This window comes from Aethalodelphis obliquidens, unplaced genomic scaffold (assembly GCF_003676395.1).
Source record: "Aethalodelphis obliquidens isolate GAN/ISIS:26980383/991018 unplaced genomic scaffold, ASM367639v1 scaffold30, whole genome shotgun sequence".
Taxonomy (NCBI): Eukaryota; Metazoa; Chordata; class Mammalia; order Artiodactyla; family Delphinidae; genus Aethalodelphis; species Aethalodelphis obliquidens.
In genome coordinates this window covers 16,894,610-16,911,715 of record NW_020837974.1, presented here as the reverse complement: position 1 = coordinate 16,911,715, position 17,106 = coordinate 16,894,610, and the positions used below count along the sequence as shown (strand labels likewise).

At 50.8% G+C, this 17,106-nt stretch overlaps 1 protein-coding gene across 1 annotated transcript in view; it reads right to left on the bottom strand.

Moving 5' to 3' along the window:
- Positions 1-7,185, bottom strand: part of LOC113630744 (germ cell-specific gene 1-like protein) — a 77,637-nt gene extending 70,452 nt beyond the window's left edge. The window contains exon 1 of the mRNA XM_027126553.1: positions 7,037-7,185. Within this exon, the coding sequence (XP_026982354.1) occupies positions 7,037-7,121 (85 nt within the window). The 5' untranslated portion in view covers positions 7,122-7,185. The remainder of the gene's footprint in view (positions 1-7,036) is intronic.
- Positions 7,186-17,106: the final 9,921 nt, after the last annotated feature.

Here is a 17,106-nt window from a genome sequence, read left to right as displayed (position 1 = left end):
GGCATCTGATGGCAAATAGCGTCAGAATTGTACTGCAGGGCACAGGCTAATGTCAGAACAGCACCCTTTGCCTTGGTCTGTCCTTACCCATAACCCCCCCGGCCGGCACCAGAGGGCACTGCAGGTTTAGCGGGCAGCTCCGGTGCATGTTGGTGGCTTCCTTCCTCCAACACTTTCCATCTCAGGTGGTGAAGGCCAGAAATGCTGGGGGAGTCACTGACTCAGGAGTGCCCCCTAAACCAGTGATGGATGAGAGATGGTGAAGAAATTCCACTGCTTTCTCACCCCTTGGGTGTCCTACACAGTCTCTCAGAGGGTCCCCAGCAGGAGGGAAACCCAGTTGCTGCCAGTGGTCACCCGCCTACCAACATTCCCTTTATTGGCCCTCCTGCCTTCTTGTCTTACAAATCCACTGTCCGACCATACTTCCTGGGATCACTTCCCAAATAAACTACTTGCACCCATATCTTCACCTTAGGGTCTGCTTTGGAGGAACCCACATGAAGACCTCTACCATTCCTGGGGCTCTTGAGTCCCTTAGCTCCACCGCTGACCTCCTGATCATCTCCCAACTTGACAAGACAACCAATTCCCAACCACTGGGACTTCCAGTCAGCAACGCCTTTGGGCAACCACTTGTCCACCATTGCATAGTAATCCTGCTTGGTCCATGGCTAAGCCCCCATCACAGGTGTGCTTAGAGACCCGGGCCCAGCTAATCACAGTGTCTCAGCCTCTGGCATGGTGACTGGTTCAGGAATGAGTCTATGAACCCAGCTGGTCTGATCATAGCCCTCCTTGGAGTTTTGCAGGAGACACGTGAAAGGAGTCCTCTCTGCCTCTGGAATCTTACGTAAGGCTGGAGCTGCTTATGGCTATCCCCTCTCCACACGGATGGGCCTGACTGAGACAGCAGCTAAAGGAAGTCAGAGTTTGGAGATACAGCTCGATTCCTGATGACATGATCACCTGGATGCAGCCATGCCTGAAGCGTAACCACCCTGTACTCTTCAATTACATGAATCAATACAGTTCAATCACGCCCCCCCCAACTTCTTCCTTTAGCTAATTTGATTGGGTTCTTGTCACTTGCAAGCAAAAAGAGCTTTTAATGATATTGAAAAACTCATTTCTCTGATTTAGACCCTCTGTACTTTTAGACACAAAAATACACAAAAGTACTTGCTCTCTCAGTTATGAGCAAGAGACCCAGTCTGGCCAGGGCAGAAGAACTGAACAGAGGGAGCTATGGGCAGGAGATTCTTTTTAGCACAGGCCCAAGGTGGCAGGGTAGCTAGTGGAATTAGTGTCTCAGGAAACTCACCCTAAAATACAATGGCAGTTTACGGTAGGAAGTTACAGATCATCACATCAAGAGTAAGCTCTAAGGAAGAGTCAAAGAATTAAGTGAAGGGTGGACTGGGGAGGAATTCAAGACCACAGGCAACCTCGCTTGGTGGAAGCTGCCATGACTGAACATAAAACAAACAGATCTCAGCTTCCTGGCAGCCAGTGAAAGGCAAACCTGATGGGTTAACCAGCTTACATTCGCTCACAGAAGGCAGCCTCAGACCAGGTCGTAGGGCCAATGGCTCTATAAAACTGCCTTCCTGGAACTCACAGGCTTCATGGCTCATGGGGCTGGAGTTGGGTCCAGAGGAGCAGGTGTGCGCACTTTGCGTGCCTCACAGCTTTGTTCCTGAAGATTCTGGTGGTCCCACGGGTGTCTGCAGTGCAGTGGGATTTGCCTGCTGTGTCCCTCAGGCCCCAGGCCTCCAGATCCCCAAAGGTCTATCCAAAACACATGGGTAGGTGTCCACCTTGCAGGCTTGCCCTTCAACTCATACCTCACCTTGAAAATAGCCCCTGAAATTTTTTTAAAGTGTATGTAATGGTTAAGACTTTAATGCTTCTCAGTCAAAATTCTGAGAAGTCATTCTGAATGCATAAGATTAGAATTCCTTCAAAGAAAAACATACAAGATTCAAACTTTAATTCCTAACCTAAGTTTCCACTAGCCCTGTAGTTTGGGGTCACAAAAGCATCAAAACATCCCCAAGTCCCATCATACTCCATTCAATTGCCTTTCAAGTTTAAGATATTCTGTATTTTTAAAAAAGAAAATTAAAATAAAAATTTTCAAATCACACATTATGTATATAAGGTTAAGAAACTGAATACGAGATTAAGAGTGGTGCACTGTGCAGTGAAATACATGCTTTAGGATGAAGCCAAATATGCCAAGATTACATAAAAGATAAGGTTCTAGTTTCCCGGATTCAAAGAGCTACCTCAGCCTTGGTCAATTTTTGTTTTATCGCAAAATTTCCTTTTCTCGATACTTAACAAAGTAGACTCTTGCTGACTTCTCCGTGAGGTCTGATTTTTTCCTGGAAACAGACGTCCTCTTCTTCATTCCAGTGCAGTTTTTACTAAAAGCCCACCTGTGTTAGCCTGACCATCCAGGAGTTCTCCAAATGACTTTCTTTCCTTCCTAAGTAGATCAGCCTCATTTTTCGGAGAAACTGGGGAAGAACAGACATCTTCCAGCCTGCTTTCACATCCTCTCCGAGATACAAGACCCTGGCCGCTGGGGGAAGAGACAGTGGCACAGGGAGCCCCATCTTCTCCAGCAGCTCTGCTAAAGTCACAGGACTGGCTGGGTGGGGGCGACACTGGCAGCTGGAGCCGCATCCCCGTCTGGAATTAGTCTTGCCCAGGCCTGAGAGATGGAGAAAAGCTGTGGCCCAGTGCAGGGCCACATTATGACTTTCAAGGGCCCCAGGCACTTTTGACTTCATGGGCCCGTTCCTCCATAACAGAAATATTAAAAATTACATTTTACGATGGCAGTGGTATAAAAAATACCAGTCCAGCCTAGATTCACTCTTATGCCTTCATTATTATTCTCTTTTTTTCTTCTGATTTTAAAAACAGTCAAAATTAAAGCACTTTGTGGGTCCCTAGAAGCACTGGGAGCTCTAGGCTCTGGACCAGCAGACCAACAATCTGTACAACCACCCTCCTGCCAGAATTGGGAACATAGCCCTGCTGGCCCTGCCCCACCACCCCTTCTCCCTTGGCTGTAGAGTCCAAATCCCTCACCCCAGCCTCACTGTGACAGGGCTGGTCCCTGGGGCCCTGATCTGCCCTTCAGTTTATTCAGGGACAACTAGGAATAATAATAACAACAGTGACAACCTGAAGTCCTGGGGGCCAAGCCCTGCTCAAAGCACTCTACGCGGCAGGCTCTGGGTTCAACCACTGGCGAGCTATGTGACTGCCGGCAAGTCAGTTTTCCCATCTGTGGAATGGACGTAATGCCCCTCCCACAAGGACACTGAGGAATAAAGATATTAACACATGCAGCAGGCTCAGGCCAGTGCTGGTGCAGCATGGCATCTCAGTCCGTGTTGGCAATTACGATTAATCCTAACCCACTGGCTCATTATAATAATTAATTATAGTAATTGGCTCCCGTAGGGGCTGCCCTGCCTCTGCTTTCTCCTCTACCCTAGAAGGCGTTGACCTTGGGCTGAGGACCCCTCGGTGTGAGCTGGTCCGGCAGCATCACAGCCCTGGCAGCATCAGAGCCCAACCCTCTCCCCACAGGGACTCAGTCGATGCTCGCCCACTCCTTCCCCTCCCACAGCAACAAACCAGAAGCCCACCCACCTCCTCCAAGCTTCTCACCCTCCCCAAACACCCCCCCCCAACTCCCCCCGCCACCAGCTGTCTTGTTCTCAAGGGGCTCCTGAAAGGCCAGCTTCCTGGTTCCTCCAGGACAGGCAAGTCAGGGGCTTGGCTCTCTCCTGGTCTCATGTTTCTCCCGGGTTTATTTTCTCCCAGGCATGAATACAGAATCCTTTCTCTCCACCACTTGCTTATCCCATCATCTGGCTGCTACATCCCTCTCAGTGACTCTTTTCTGAGGACTTAAAAGTCTTCTCCCTCCCTGCCCGCCCGGTCACTCCTGCAGTACGATCCTGAGAAAAGAGCAGAGGGCTTTGAAGCCAGCAGGAGCCGGGTTTAATCCCAGCTCCACAACTGACCAGCTGTGTGACCTTGGGCAAGTCAGTTAACCTCCCTGAGCCGTGCATTGTTTATCTGCCTGAAATTACGGAGATGATCTTATTTTCTTTAGCAGTGGGACTCCCCGCTAGAAGGAAACGGGGGTTTTTTGAGGGGTGAAAACTTTGATAAGCCGTTTGAGGTAGGGGGAAGAGCCCCCTACCCGCTTCCCCACGAGAGAGGCTTGAAGAACCAGTGACAGCTGCCTTGGCTGGCCACCAGCTTTTGTTTTGTGACAGGAGTAAGCAGGTTGAGGGGAGGGCTGGATGCTTGGGATAATGGAGGGGATTCTTTGATGCTTGGTAGAGAGAAAGAAAAGGAGAGATGAAACCACTGACAAGGAAAGGAGCCTGGACACCCTGCAGCACCTCACACCCAACCTGTTCAAAAGGGACCCATCATCTCCCCCAGCTGCTCTTTCCCCACCTTCCCCATCTTGGTGGTACCATCCCATCCTGGCCAAATGCCAGCCCAGATCAGCGGTCTGGCCATCTAGACCTAGGGACCCCTCCCCAGAATAATGTTTTCAGCTGCATAAAATAAAATAAAAGGATATAGAAGAAACCAGTTATACTGAAATACAATTAGCAAAATATTCAAACAAATGTGTTATATAGTCATATACGTGCTTCCTCATTAGCATGTTAGATAAGATTCAGCGGAAGCTCTCAGAAGTATTGCCCTTTCGAAGGAGTGCATTTCAAGATATGTGCATATGAAAAACGTGGTTCCTATTGGTGACTATGTCACAGGTGCCGCCCACGACTGTGATGCGTTACCTCCGCTCATATTTGAAAGATATTCTAAATGTCAGTTGCAAGTTAGAGAAATGAAGATGTAACTTCTCCCCCATCCAGGTTCATGGACTCTCTGCATTCTGTGGACTCCACACTAGGAACCTTTGACCTAGAGTCTTGGTTTTTTTCCAACCCACTCATTCCCGCCCACCTCTCTCCTTAGTCAGTCTGCAGGCACTGTGCCTGCATCTCCTATCCCCACAGCCACTGCATGGGGTTGGGGCCTCCCCCTTTCTCACCTCCTGGCTGGCCTCCTCACCTCCATTCTGGCTCCACTCCTCGCGTGCTGCACCCTGAACCCTCATCCCCAAATGCAAACCTGACCGTATCACCCTTTGCTCTGGATTCGTCAATGGCTCCCTATTGCCTGCATGATAAAATCTATAGACCCGTGCAAAGCACCAAGACCCCTACCCGGCTCTCCAGCCTCAGCTCTCGACACTCCTACTCGCCTGCCTTTCCACGTTCCCATTAGTTTGAACTACGTGACGTTTCCAGAATATGCCACGTCCCTAAGCTTTTTCCTATGCTGTTCCCTCCACCCAAAATGCCCTCCCCGAGTTGTCCAACAAGGCAAACTCTTAAAGTTGTTTTCCAAGTCTCAGCTCAAATGATTGCTTCCTCAGGCCCCACCCCACCCATGGGCACCCCCTGGGCAAACGTAGGTGCCCCCTTGCGGGACTCACCACACCCAGTTCATGAAGGTCAACTTGCCACGTTACAAGGGTTTGATGAGTCTCTGTCGCTACAAGATGGCAAACTTCAGGAGGCCAGGACTGAGTCATTTTTTCTTTGACTCCCGCAAACCTAGTACCGACCCCGGAGCCCAGGAGGCCTTCAGTGAGTGTTGGTGGAGTAAATGAATACCATATGAAAAAACAAAACTGATTTCAGGCATAATAAACACATTTAATAAGAGCAAACAAAGAATAACCCATCTCTCGATCTGGAATAGCTGAAAACAGGGTCACGGCGGAAGGGGAGGGAGGCCAAAATCGACCCTGTGCTGTGAGGATCTCTCTGCTTTTCTTTTCTTCCCTTTACTAGTCTGGTTAGATTTCCCACATCCTGGGAATGACAATGCGCATGTTTTGATCTATGCAGCATGCTATAATTTCTTGAATTCCGCTCTCTATTCTTTGAGAGATCCTTCTGTTATATACACATACCTCAATTAGGGGGCGATTATCTCCCTTAGCAAAAGGCTCATCGTTTCGGTTTCATTAAATAAAGAGTTCTTCCAGTGCATGAAGAATAAGATTAGATTTATAGAAATTCAGTTTATATTTGGCTTTTTAGGAACAGATGTCGTACACAGCCAAGCCACTGCTCTGTCAGGCTTCCTGAAGTTATGGTGTACAGGCTCCTTTGACTCCCTTCTGGCAAACTCCTGGCTTAACCCCTTATGACCCGGGTCTGCTGAGGCTATCCCGGGCACCTGGCCACCTAATCCAATGACCTTTGCTTGGAGCCTTCTGTCTCCACCTCCCTGAGTCGTGCTGCCGCTGCTGACCATCCAGTTTTCCCTGAAACCCTCAAAGTCCTTGGCCTTTGTCCACAATCTCTGCTCACCCCACCTTCACCACTGAGATTCCAAATGTGTTTGTTCATCAAGCTTCCTGCTGGCCATCTCCCCATGGAGGTCTCAAGGGCAAATACGATAAAGCAGATGAGTGATGTGCCCACCACACCCAGCAGGCTCCCCTTTCATATCCCTGTGACAGACGCCACCGTCCGCCCATTTTCACGACCACCTCCCTTTCCCTCGTGCCATAAATCCAATCCGTCACCCGCCATGGGGCGTTCGTCTCCTGAATACATCTCCAGCAAACCCGTCTCTCTCTCCCATGTGTGTTAAGCTCCATGAAGCACTGGAACTGTCTGTTTCCATTCATTACGATAACCCTATACTTATTAAACACATGACCTGGCACACGAGACACTCAGTAAACACATGCTGAATCAGAGAACAGGGGAGCAGACAAATCCTACTTTACAAATTGTAACACTGAGGTTCAGAGAAGAGAAGTGATTGGCCCATGGTCACCTAGGTGGACCGATCAGGACTTAGCCCGAGGGTGGCTCCAGCTCCCGCATTCCCCTCTGCTCTGGTCACAGGGTTGGTTCCAGTGTGTTCTTGCCCCACTGCCCGAGGCCCTCTGCCTTACCTGAGAGCACCGTGAAGACCGCCGCAAAGGCATTGAGCTTGAGCCCGTCGATGACATTGCTGGAGTGGAAGAGCTCGAGACACATGAGGCTGAAACCAACCACCAGCAGGAGGATGTAGAGCACCTCGGAGACGACCGACAGCCACAGGACCCCTGCAAGGAGGAGGTAGGGAGGTCGTGAGGTGAGGACGCACAGGGCAGACTCTCCCTGGGTTCGTTCCACCCCACGCCCCTGGGTTGGGGGATCAAGTCGTTTTAGAGAAGACCTCAGTTCTAGGGTGGGTCCTGATCAGGTAAGGCGACCCTGGCCAGCCATCCTCCTCACCAGGACTGGCTCAGGAAGCCCGGCCTAAGTCAGTCGGAGCGTGGCACTCTCAGGATGACAGTTACTGGTTCAGGGAGGCATGTGACCAATAAGCGGGTCCATTCAGATTGGAGGGAGGAACTTCCATCCTGTGGCTGGATGGGAGGCTCTCTTTCTCTTCTCATCTGTTACATGACTGCCACTGGGAGCCATCTCATGGCCCAGAGAGCACCTGCCTTAGAATGAAGCTGACACTGGGTGCTGAGCAGAGCAATGGAAAGATGACCTCACTGGGCCACGCAACCACCAGCCCCGAGGGCTTCCCTGTGGCTAAGCTGGCCAGTATGATGTTCTCTGTTACCTACAGCTATAAGCATCCCAACCCTTACACACATCATGCTTGCCCTCAAGGTACACCTACATTTTTATTTACCCTGTTCCCTACTCCACTTTTTTCTAGATACCACCACTACTATTCCCACAGCTTCAACCTTGTGGTTCTCTTGGGAGCTGCCATGTTCTGCTGTGGTCCCACCCCACTGGGCACAGCTAATTGATCCAATGTGATCACGTGACCTAGAATTGGCCAGTCAAAGCCCTTCTCTAGGAATCTGTGCTTGGAACCCACTGAAGTAGACAGGAAGAGAGGCCCAGATGGGAGTCCAGGCACTCTGTCAGTATGAGCGACTGGTTCCAGCTGTTCCTGAAGGCCAGCTGAACCCCATCCTGCCAGTGTTTCGGCTATCCAAAGCTTCTTTTTATTCCTTAACGTAGCACAGCTCCCTCTTCCCCCAAATTGGGTTACCATCATTTGCCACCTAATTTAGGGGGCATCTTCTATTTCTCCCACCCTACATTATTCTTCCTTCTTCCTACATGCTTTTTATTGGAAGAACCCCTTTCCTCTCTCAGTCTGTGCAGTTTAGTTGCATCAGATTCACACCCTGGCTCCATGACTCGTATCTGGCCAATCAGAACTCCGTGTCCTTCTGACTCTAGTCATTGGTTCAGGAATGAACCTCTCTATGCCTCAGTTTCTTAACCTATTAAATGGGACTAATAATAACTCCTATCTCATAGTATTGTGGTGCTGCGAGGATTCACACAGCAACGTAATGAGCTTGTGCTTAGCATATAGTAAGAGCTCAGTTCATGGGCGTCATTACCACTGTTGGATGCGAGGAACACGGTGGGGCCTGGAAATGGAGCTGAGGGGTCCTTGAGTGAGGTCAAGGTTAGAGACGGTCAAGAGGCAGAAATGACACTGTGGGAGCAGACGTGATTTCTGAGAAAAAGGGTGGCGAGTAAGAGGCGGAGGACATCATGTGACTTACCCTCCAAGCCACGCTAACCATAGGTTTTGAGAAGGGACTATGGATGGACCAGGCCTGGCCAGCCGGAGATGGACACATGACCCAACTCAGTTCAATGAGTCAGGCACAGGACTTTTGCTGAAACTATTGGGAAAGAAAATTCCTTTTTTCCACTGGGTTTGAGGCTGGGAAGATGGAAGGATGGAATTGACTGCATCAAGTAGCAAGGGCCTTCCTGCGGGCAGAGCCAAGGCCAAGGAAGGCGGCACCAAGAGATGGAGGAAGACCATGTCCTGTGACGTTGAGCCCCCAGATCCAGCCATGCCTACAGCTGCCAGTCATTTGTTCTTTCAATCACATGAACCAAGAGATCCTTGTCTTTGCCTAAGCCGGTTTGGGGTAGAACTTCTGTCTCTTACAACCAACAGTCCGGACCTTCAGTTTTTCTTTTCTCGGAAGCTGCCCTTCCCTACCTCTCTGCCTTTGCACAAGTTGTCCTTTCCACCTTAATGCCCTAGGGATGCCCGATATACACCATTCAGTGAAGGAAACAAACAAACAGCAATGTCTGAACCCCGATCTATTCTCTGATGAAGAATCCAGATTCTCAAACACCCACTATCATTCCTAATGCAACGGGGCTTTCAGAGCTTTGAAGAACTTTTTTCTTTTCTTTTTTTTTTTTTTTTGCTACAAAAATATCGCATCTCCTGGGCAATCCCTTGGATTTCTGTAAGAGAATAATGTGCTCTTGGCAGCCTGGATGTTGTTAAAACATCCCCTGGCACCGTACGCTCGTAGCCTCTGAGGCCCTTCGCTGGCCCGAGGCCCACCGGGCAGCGAGGAGGAATGCAGGAGGTGCAGGGTGAGCTGGGCCATGCAGGGGTGCGGCTGCCCTCGGGGAGGCCTGCTCTCCCTCCCAGCAGCCTTCACCTCCAGCTGCTGTTGCCCTGCTGGTGGGCGGAGCCTCACCAGGGTGAGGCTCACCGACTCAGCTGACTCCCCCGCAGTGCCCCCGCTCCCCCAGGGGATGCTCTCATCCTGCCCAAGTGGGCCCCTGGCCAAGCCGCCACCCCACCCACCACCCCTCATAGCAGGGCCCAGCTCTGCTCTTTCAGATGGGATGGAAATGGGGGACTGAGATGCTCCAGGAGTTAAGTTAATCATGGAGAAACAGACAGTGGAATCTCAGCTGCATGGCTGGGGTTATGCTTCTTATTTCTGCCAGATTTATTTCCCTGTCTAGCCACTGGGCTCAGAGCATCTGTCTGCAAGTTACAGCCCACCTAAGCCAGAGAAATTAATAACTATAGTAAGAAGCGGAACTGTTGCTGAGGTTATGCTAGTAGCAGCAACGATGTCACCGTAAGGGCCAAGGGATATTAGGTGTTTATCACGGGCCAAGTCATACTGGACAATGTCAATGTTCCACCCAATGTCCCTGCACCTCTTTTTAGCATTTCTGTCTTTGGGCAACTGGACTACATCTTGCCCATATTCATTCAGAAAGTGCCTGGAAACTTACATCTTCCTCTCTGTCCTGTTGTCAACCAGTGGCCGACTGGGGTAGTCCTGCCCCATGGCTCCGGTGGAGACCACCCTGGGTGGTGACCCACACTGCAAAGCTCCCTCAGGGCCCAAACTGAAGCTGCCCTCTCTGGGCCCTGGCCTGACATCACCCCCTCACTTGCCTTCCTCCCTTCCCCGTTCTGCTCCCCTCAATCCCCTTACCATTCTCCTCCAGGGCATTTCCTTTATAAATGACTTGCACATGGATCCTCAGAGTCTGTTTGCAGGGACTCTGGCCTCAAACACCAGCATTCACATGCATGATCTCCCCCAGTCTCCCTGACAACTCTGCAAGGCGGCAGTGCAGCATCCATATTACAGATGAGCAAACTGAGGTTCAGAGGGATTAAACCACTGGTCTACACAGCTGGATAGTGAGTGATATAGTCAATCTGGGTTCAAACTCAGGCCTCTCTGACTCCAGAAACCATCATGGGTACGGAGGTTGTAACCTATCAGGATAGAATGGCCACTCTGAAGTCATATCGGGGGAGTTGGGTTCCCTGGCGATGGCTCTCATCTATGTGCACTCCAGCATCCCAAAGAATTCTTGCATCGGAATTCTTGCAGGAAGATGGCCACGGAGTGGGATTATGGTGGGGCAGGGGGTTCTCAGTGATCCTGAGCCCAGCTGGCCACCAGGTGTGGTGGGGAAGGAGGTCGCAGGGAAGAGCAGATGGGTCTTGAGGATGCTGGTGACTCAGGCTGGGACCTAGGACCTGGGGCCCTTTTGCTGCAATGCTCGTACCCGGACAAAGTCTCTTCGAGCAACAAAACACAAAGAAACTATAAAGGACTAAAAATAATTGTGCGCATTGGCAGTTGGGGCAAATTATGATTATGGAAAACAAGATACGAAAAGACAAAAACCCCAACTGCCGGGGCTTCCCTGGTGGCGCAGTGGTTGAGAGTCCGCCTGCCGAAGCAGGGGACGCGGGTTCGTGCCCCTGTCTGGGAAGATCCCACATGCTGCGGAGCAGCTGGGCCCGTGAGCCATGGCCGCTGAGCCTGCGCGTCCGGAGCCTGTGCCCCGCAACGGGAGGGGCCACAACAGTGAGAGGCCCGCGTACTGCAAAAAAAAACCCAAACAAACAAAAAACCCCCAACTGCCACTTCTGAGGAGCCAGGAGCAAAAGCACAGTACTGCGCATGCCCCTGCACACAGCACCACCAAAGGGGTGGGCAAACCACCTAAGCCACGCCTCTGGCCCGACCCCTGGACCCGCCCCTGCCCTCACCCCATATAAGGAACCAGCTCGCCCCCCCCCCCTCCCCCGCATCCCAACCCCACCCTCACTCCGGGAGCCAGTGAGCAAGGGAAACTAACTGTTGCTTGTTTTCGCTCCCTCTTGTTGCAGCAGGGGCCCCGGTAAAGCCTTGCCTGAATTTCTTGTCTGGCCTCTTATCAATTTCTATTGATTAAGGAGGCCAAGAACCCTGGTTGGTAACACTGGGAACCAGGCTGGAAAAGATGGGTTTGACCCATGCTGCAGAGGCAGGTGCAGTCCTAAAGGGCTTAGCAAGGGAAAGACACGCAGGGAGGCTTGCTCTGGAAGGGGGTTGGCTGGAAGACCCGGTGGAGGTTTGGGCCACGCTCCATGAAGAGATGGTGGTGGCCTGGGCCGTGGCAATGATGGGGGCGGGGGTGAGGACAAGTGGGGAGCTTGATAACTCCAGAGGGGTGGGCTCAGTGGACTGCTGACCCATGAATGCGATGGCAAAGGAGAGGGAGGAGTCCAGAGTGGGGCCATGTTTCCAGCGCAGGCGTCTGAGCAGACAGTCATCGTTCCTCAGTGAGAATGGGATGATGCTAAAGGTAGGAAGGTGGTGAGCTCAGCCACTCCTACATGTGCAGAGTCTGCAGCAGCTGCAGGACCTCCAGTGGGGATGTGCAGGAGGCAGCTGGAGCTCAGACAGGGATGTGGGAACATTGGCAAGACATGGGCACTCACTGAATGTTTGCCGTGATTGTTAAAGAGATGGATGCCCAAAGAAAGCATTTAGAGCAAAAGAGAAAAGGGTAAGAAGTAGAATCCACAGGAACATTAATACTCAAGGGGAGAGGTGGGGAGGGGCTGCAAAGGTGCAGTGACACTGTGGGTGTCCCACCCATCCCTGCCGACAGCACTTCAACGCACCTGCCACCTGCCAGCACCTCTCTGCCCCAGGGGTTGCCCTGGTCACCAGAGCCTAGTCCCCACCTGCTGGGACACTGACACCACCCTGCCCTCCACCTCAGCAGCAGCCCTCAACCAATGCCTGATGTGAGCTGATAAATAAGTACATATTATACCTGTGTTTCCCACTGTAACAGGGAAGAACAAATCTGACTCCATATTGGATTGGTTTCTTTTCCTTTAAGCTTTATACTCTATTGCTTTTGCTACAAGTTAAGAATATTGCCTATAGCCTGAAATATACAGGATGGCCCATTCTCAAGGTTCTGACCTTTATAGGTATAACACTTTTCCATTCATATAAAAAGTTGCAGAACAGAGAAGAACATTTGTCTTGTTGGAGGTTTACAGGAACATCCTGACCTGACCTAGCTGGACAGTTGCAAGAACAAAGGATTCCGGCACCAAGAAGTTTGCAACAACTAACCACACCCCCTCCCATTTCAGTATAAAAGAGGCTTGAATTCTAGCTTGGGGAAGCTGGTTCTTTGGGACACGAGTCCACCATCTTCTCAGTCTGCTGGCTTTTGGAATAAAGTCGCTATTCCTTGCCCTAGCCACTCTATCTATTGTCCTGCCATGCATGAGCAGTACAAGCTTGGACTCAATAACACCACCACCAGGGGAGAGATGGTGTTAAGTGTGAAGAACCACAACATTAAATTGTCTGCATCAAAGAGTGAAAACGCTATTCGCTTTTCCATTATTTTAAAAATTCTTATCAGCCCAATCAAAAGAGTCTCCGCTTGGCGATAATATGTCCTTAACACTTTCCTAACACTTGTTAATTGTTTGAAACGAGAGGGCTCAGATCTTCAGCAGTTCCTAAGCAGACTTGAAGAACATTTTGACAGTTGCCTTCTGTGCTGCGGACTCTCCATCACCCCCATCCTCTCCCTCCCCTCCCAGGCCACAGCTCTCCACCCCTCTCTGCCCTACTCTGTGCCCCAGGGGACTGACTCCTTAGAAGGGCATCCCCAAGCTCCCTGGTCCTCTGACTCAGCAATGGGGGGCACCAGTTGGAAATCGGCACATGGGAGGAGAGAGGTCAGCGTGCTTCTGCCCTGCTCCCTCTCTGTCTCTGTCTACTTCTCTGGCATCAGCTTCATCCTCTTGCCCATGACTATAGCTCCGTTGTCACGGCTACTATTCTCACAGACCCCAGAACACTGTTCTTGCCCGTTTCTCGTTCCTGTCCAAGGCTGGTAATGGCTCCCCTCTGTCATCAGCCCTTGGGGGCCTCAGATTCTCTTAACCCTTTCCATGCCTCTGTTAGGAGTTCTTTCATCCAAGGGCCTTCATTTGAACCATTTGGGAGATGCTGTTTCCCGCAGAGAGCCTCCTTGGCACATCATTTTTTATGGCAAGGGATCCAATTAGAGGAGTGATCTTAGCCAGTGGTCCCAGAGTAGGCCCCGAATAGCAGCAGCAGCAGCACTTGGGAACTTGTGATGCAAATTCTTGGGCCTTTTACTGAATCCAGGAACTCTGAGAGTAGAACCCATCTGTGTCTTTTTGTTTTAAAATAAATTTATTTATTTATTTTTGGCTGCTTTGGGTCTTTGTTGCTGCGCGTGGGCTTTCTCTAGTTGCAGCGCACGGGCTTCTCATTGTGGTGGCTTCTCTTGTTGCAGAGCACGGGATCTAGGCACGCAGGCTTCAGTAGTTGTGGCACATGGGCCCAGTAGTTGTGGCTCGTGGGCTCTAGAGCGCAGGCTCAGTAGTTGTGGCGCACAGGCTTAGCTGCTCTGTGGCATGTGGGATCTTCCCGGACCAGGGCTCGAACCCGCGTCCCCTGCATTGGCAGGCGGTTTCTTAACCACTGCAGCACCAGGGAAGTCCCCCATCTGTGTCTTAGCGGGCCCTCCAGGTGATGCTGATGCACATTCAAATATGAGCATCACTGATCTGAAGTCCCCTTTCAAATGCATGTAGAAAAAAGAGAGTCGACTTGTGTGGGGGAGGGGGTTGAGTCAATAAATGCTAGACCGTAGTTTGTTGGCGTCTGGCCAACGGAGAGAAGGTATAATGGGAATAATGAAACAATCGGGAATCATCCCGTAGTGTCTTGTCTAAAATCAATGCCCACTATTAGCGTTATGGCATGCAGGCACGTGTGAATAAAGGAAGCTGGGAAGGACAGTGGGCTGGCAGCCTCTGGGCAGGACCAGCGGGGAGCCTTGGTGCCACCCGGAAAGGCTCAATAATCACAGAGATGATTGTTTCAAGTCTCTGAAACTTGACGCTAATGGCTCAATTTGCAGCTGAGAACTGGTGACCTCCCGAGGCAGAAGAAATGAAATGATTTCTCATCAGGGGCAGGGCCTGGGGGGTGACAGCTAATCCTGTTAGCTGCACTTTTTGCCTTTTTAAAAAACATCTTCATGACGCCAGCTCTGACCCTCCACTGATGCAATTGATGGGTTTGCAAAAACCATTTCCCTTTTGCCCAGGAATCCCGCCCTTGCTAAGACACTTTCCAGGGCCAGCTCGTTGGCTGAGGGGAAAGTCACAGGCGGGAACCGTCTTGGATGTGTGACGTTGGCTGGGGGTCTTAACCTTTTGCCCTCTGTTTCCTCAATTGAAAAATGGGCGTGATAGACTTGTGAGCATTAAATGAGACAATATCTTTAAGTCACACAAGCCTGGCACTTGGAAAGTATTCAAGAGAGCTAAGTATTACTATTACTTCCTAATTAGTATAATTATTAGCAATTACAATAATTACAAGAGGCAGTGAGGCATAGGGGTGAAGAGCCGGACATGGGCCAGGCCGCCTAGATTGACACTAGCTCTGCCAGTTACTAGCTGGGAGACTGAGCAAGTGGTATCACACACTGTACCTGTTTTCTCGCTTATAAACTGAGGATAGATCTAGTACCCACTTATGGACTGTTGTGAGGATAGAGCAAGTTAATTGATAAGTGAAGTGCTAAGGGCAGTGCCTGGCACAGAGCAAGTGTTAAGTAAGCGTTAGTTACTGTTACTATTATTGTTGTCATCGTTGTTATTCCCATGGGACGTAGCCAAGGAGTAGGCAGCCTGGAACAATTGCATCTCAGCCACTGGACAAATAAAATTTTTATGGCGGCGGTGGGGCGGGGGGTGGTGCACAGGGGGATTGTGGTAAAATCCTATGAAATCCCAAGATGCAATGGCATTTTAAGAGAAAACATTTTTCCTCCCCAAATCCATCAGTTTCATATGTCAAATCAATAAGTCGTGGTGCAGTGGCCGCTGGCTGTGGGCTCGGTGACACGCCCCCTGAAACCCAGCATGTTAAATCATGTAAATGGTGTGGGCCAGGACCCCTGAGGCTGGAAACAGCTCCATGATAGCTGCTGTTTGCGAAATGTCAATACTGGAAGCTCAGAGGCAGAGATGCACAGGGGATGGGAGGAGAAAGCCAGAGACCTCGAAGAACTGTGGGGAGGGACTTTGGGGGTCCCCGAGCCCCCAGCCCTCCATCTGCAGATGAGAAGTTAGCCCAGAGAGGAGTTAGGATGTGCCCCTGTCACAAAGCACATGGGGGGGCAGATTGGGGTAGGGGTGGCTTTGCCACCTCCCCGGCTGCTCAATTGGGGTGACTCTATCACAGGCACTGGGATTGAGATTTTAGGGGAAAGGGGCTGGCTTGAAGATGGTGGCTGCACCGCACGTCTGTAGCCCTGAGTTCCAGCCCTGATGCCGCGGGACCTCTGGAAGGCCCCCGTGTCTCCAGGGGCCTCAGTTTCCCTCCCGGTAAAACAAGCGGCTTCTCAAACAAGCTGCCAACAGGCCGAAGCCAGTCCGCAAAATTGTCTTGTTTGGCCCACACAGTATTTTAAAAATATCTGAATTCATTATCAACATTTAAAAATAGGAGACTTCACATAAAAATCCAGATTTCTGGATTTGTTTGCAAAATGGGTGGATGCAGCCCTATAAGACCCGCACCCCCATATGATGGTGACTGTGAGGCTGAGCTGGGGCGGCCCCCCTCAAACAGGGCAGCCCAGTTCACCCCTTCATGGCTCCTTCCTAGCACTCGTGAGCACTGGGGTTTACAGCCCCCCATACAATGCTGTCTAAGGTCATTTCTATCCCTGACACTCGGCAGCGATGCAACATTTTGAGACCCTGTATGGTCCTCCCTGATATTTACGTGTGGGAGTGAAATACACAGCAAAGTCTCAGTTATCCAACTTCCTCAGGGATGGGGGGGTTCTAGCAAACACCATGCTACCCCACACAGGAGGGTACCAATTTTCAAAGAGTCAGATTCAAAGGAAAGACATTCAGCTCTAAAAATATGCCCAGATTGATTTAACTGAGCCAAGAGCCTGGGTCTGAACGCTATTTCCAAGAGTCATCTTGTCCACCCCAGCCCTACATCCTGTCCATGAAGGCCTGAGAGGGCCGGTGAGTGGCCCAAGGTCACGACACTGGGAATCTGCCTTTCATGAGTCAGATAGAACCTTTTAGGCTTTGACTGGAGGTCATGGTGGAGACCCTAGGTGGCTGCTCTCGTGGATGTGCCAAAAACGTTGGGTAACAGAGCGCCTGGGAACGGAATGCCATTCAAATGTCCATCAGCGCATCGCTCTGGAAACACACGGCCTGGCTGGGGCTGTTTTCTGTGTCAGTCACCGTCTTTTCCAGAACTGTCCTTTTCTAGAGCCTCTCTACTCAAAGCAGACCTACTGACTCAGGTCTACATTTTAACCA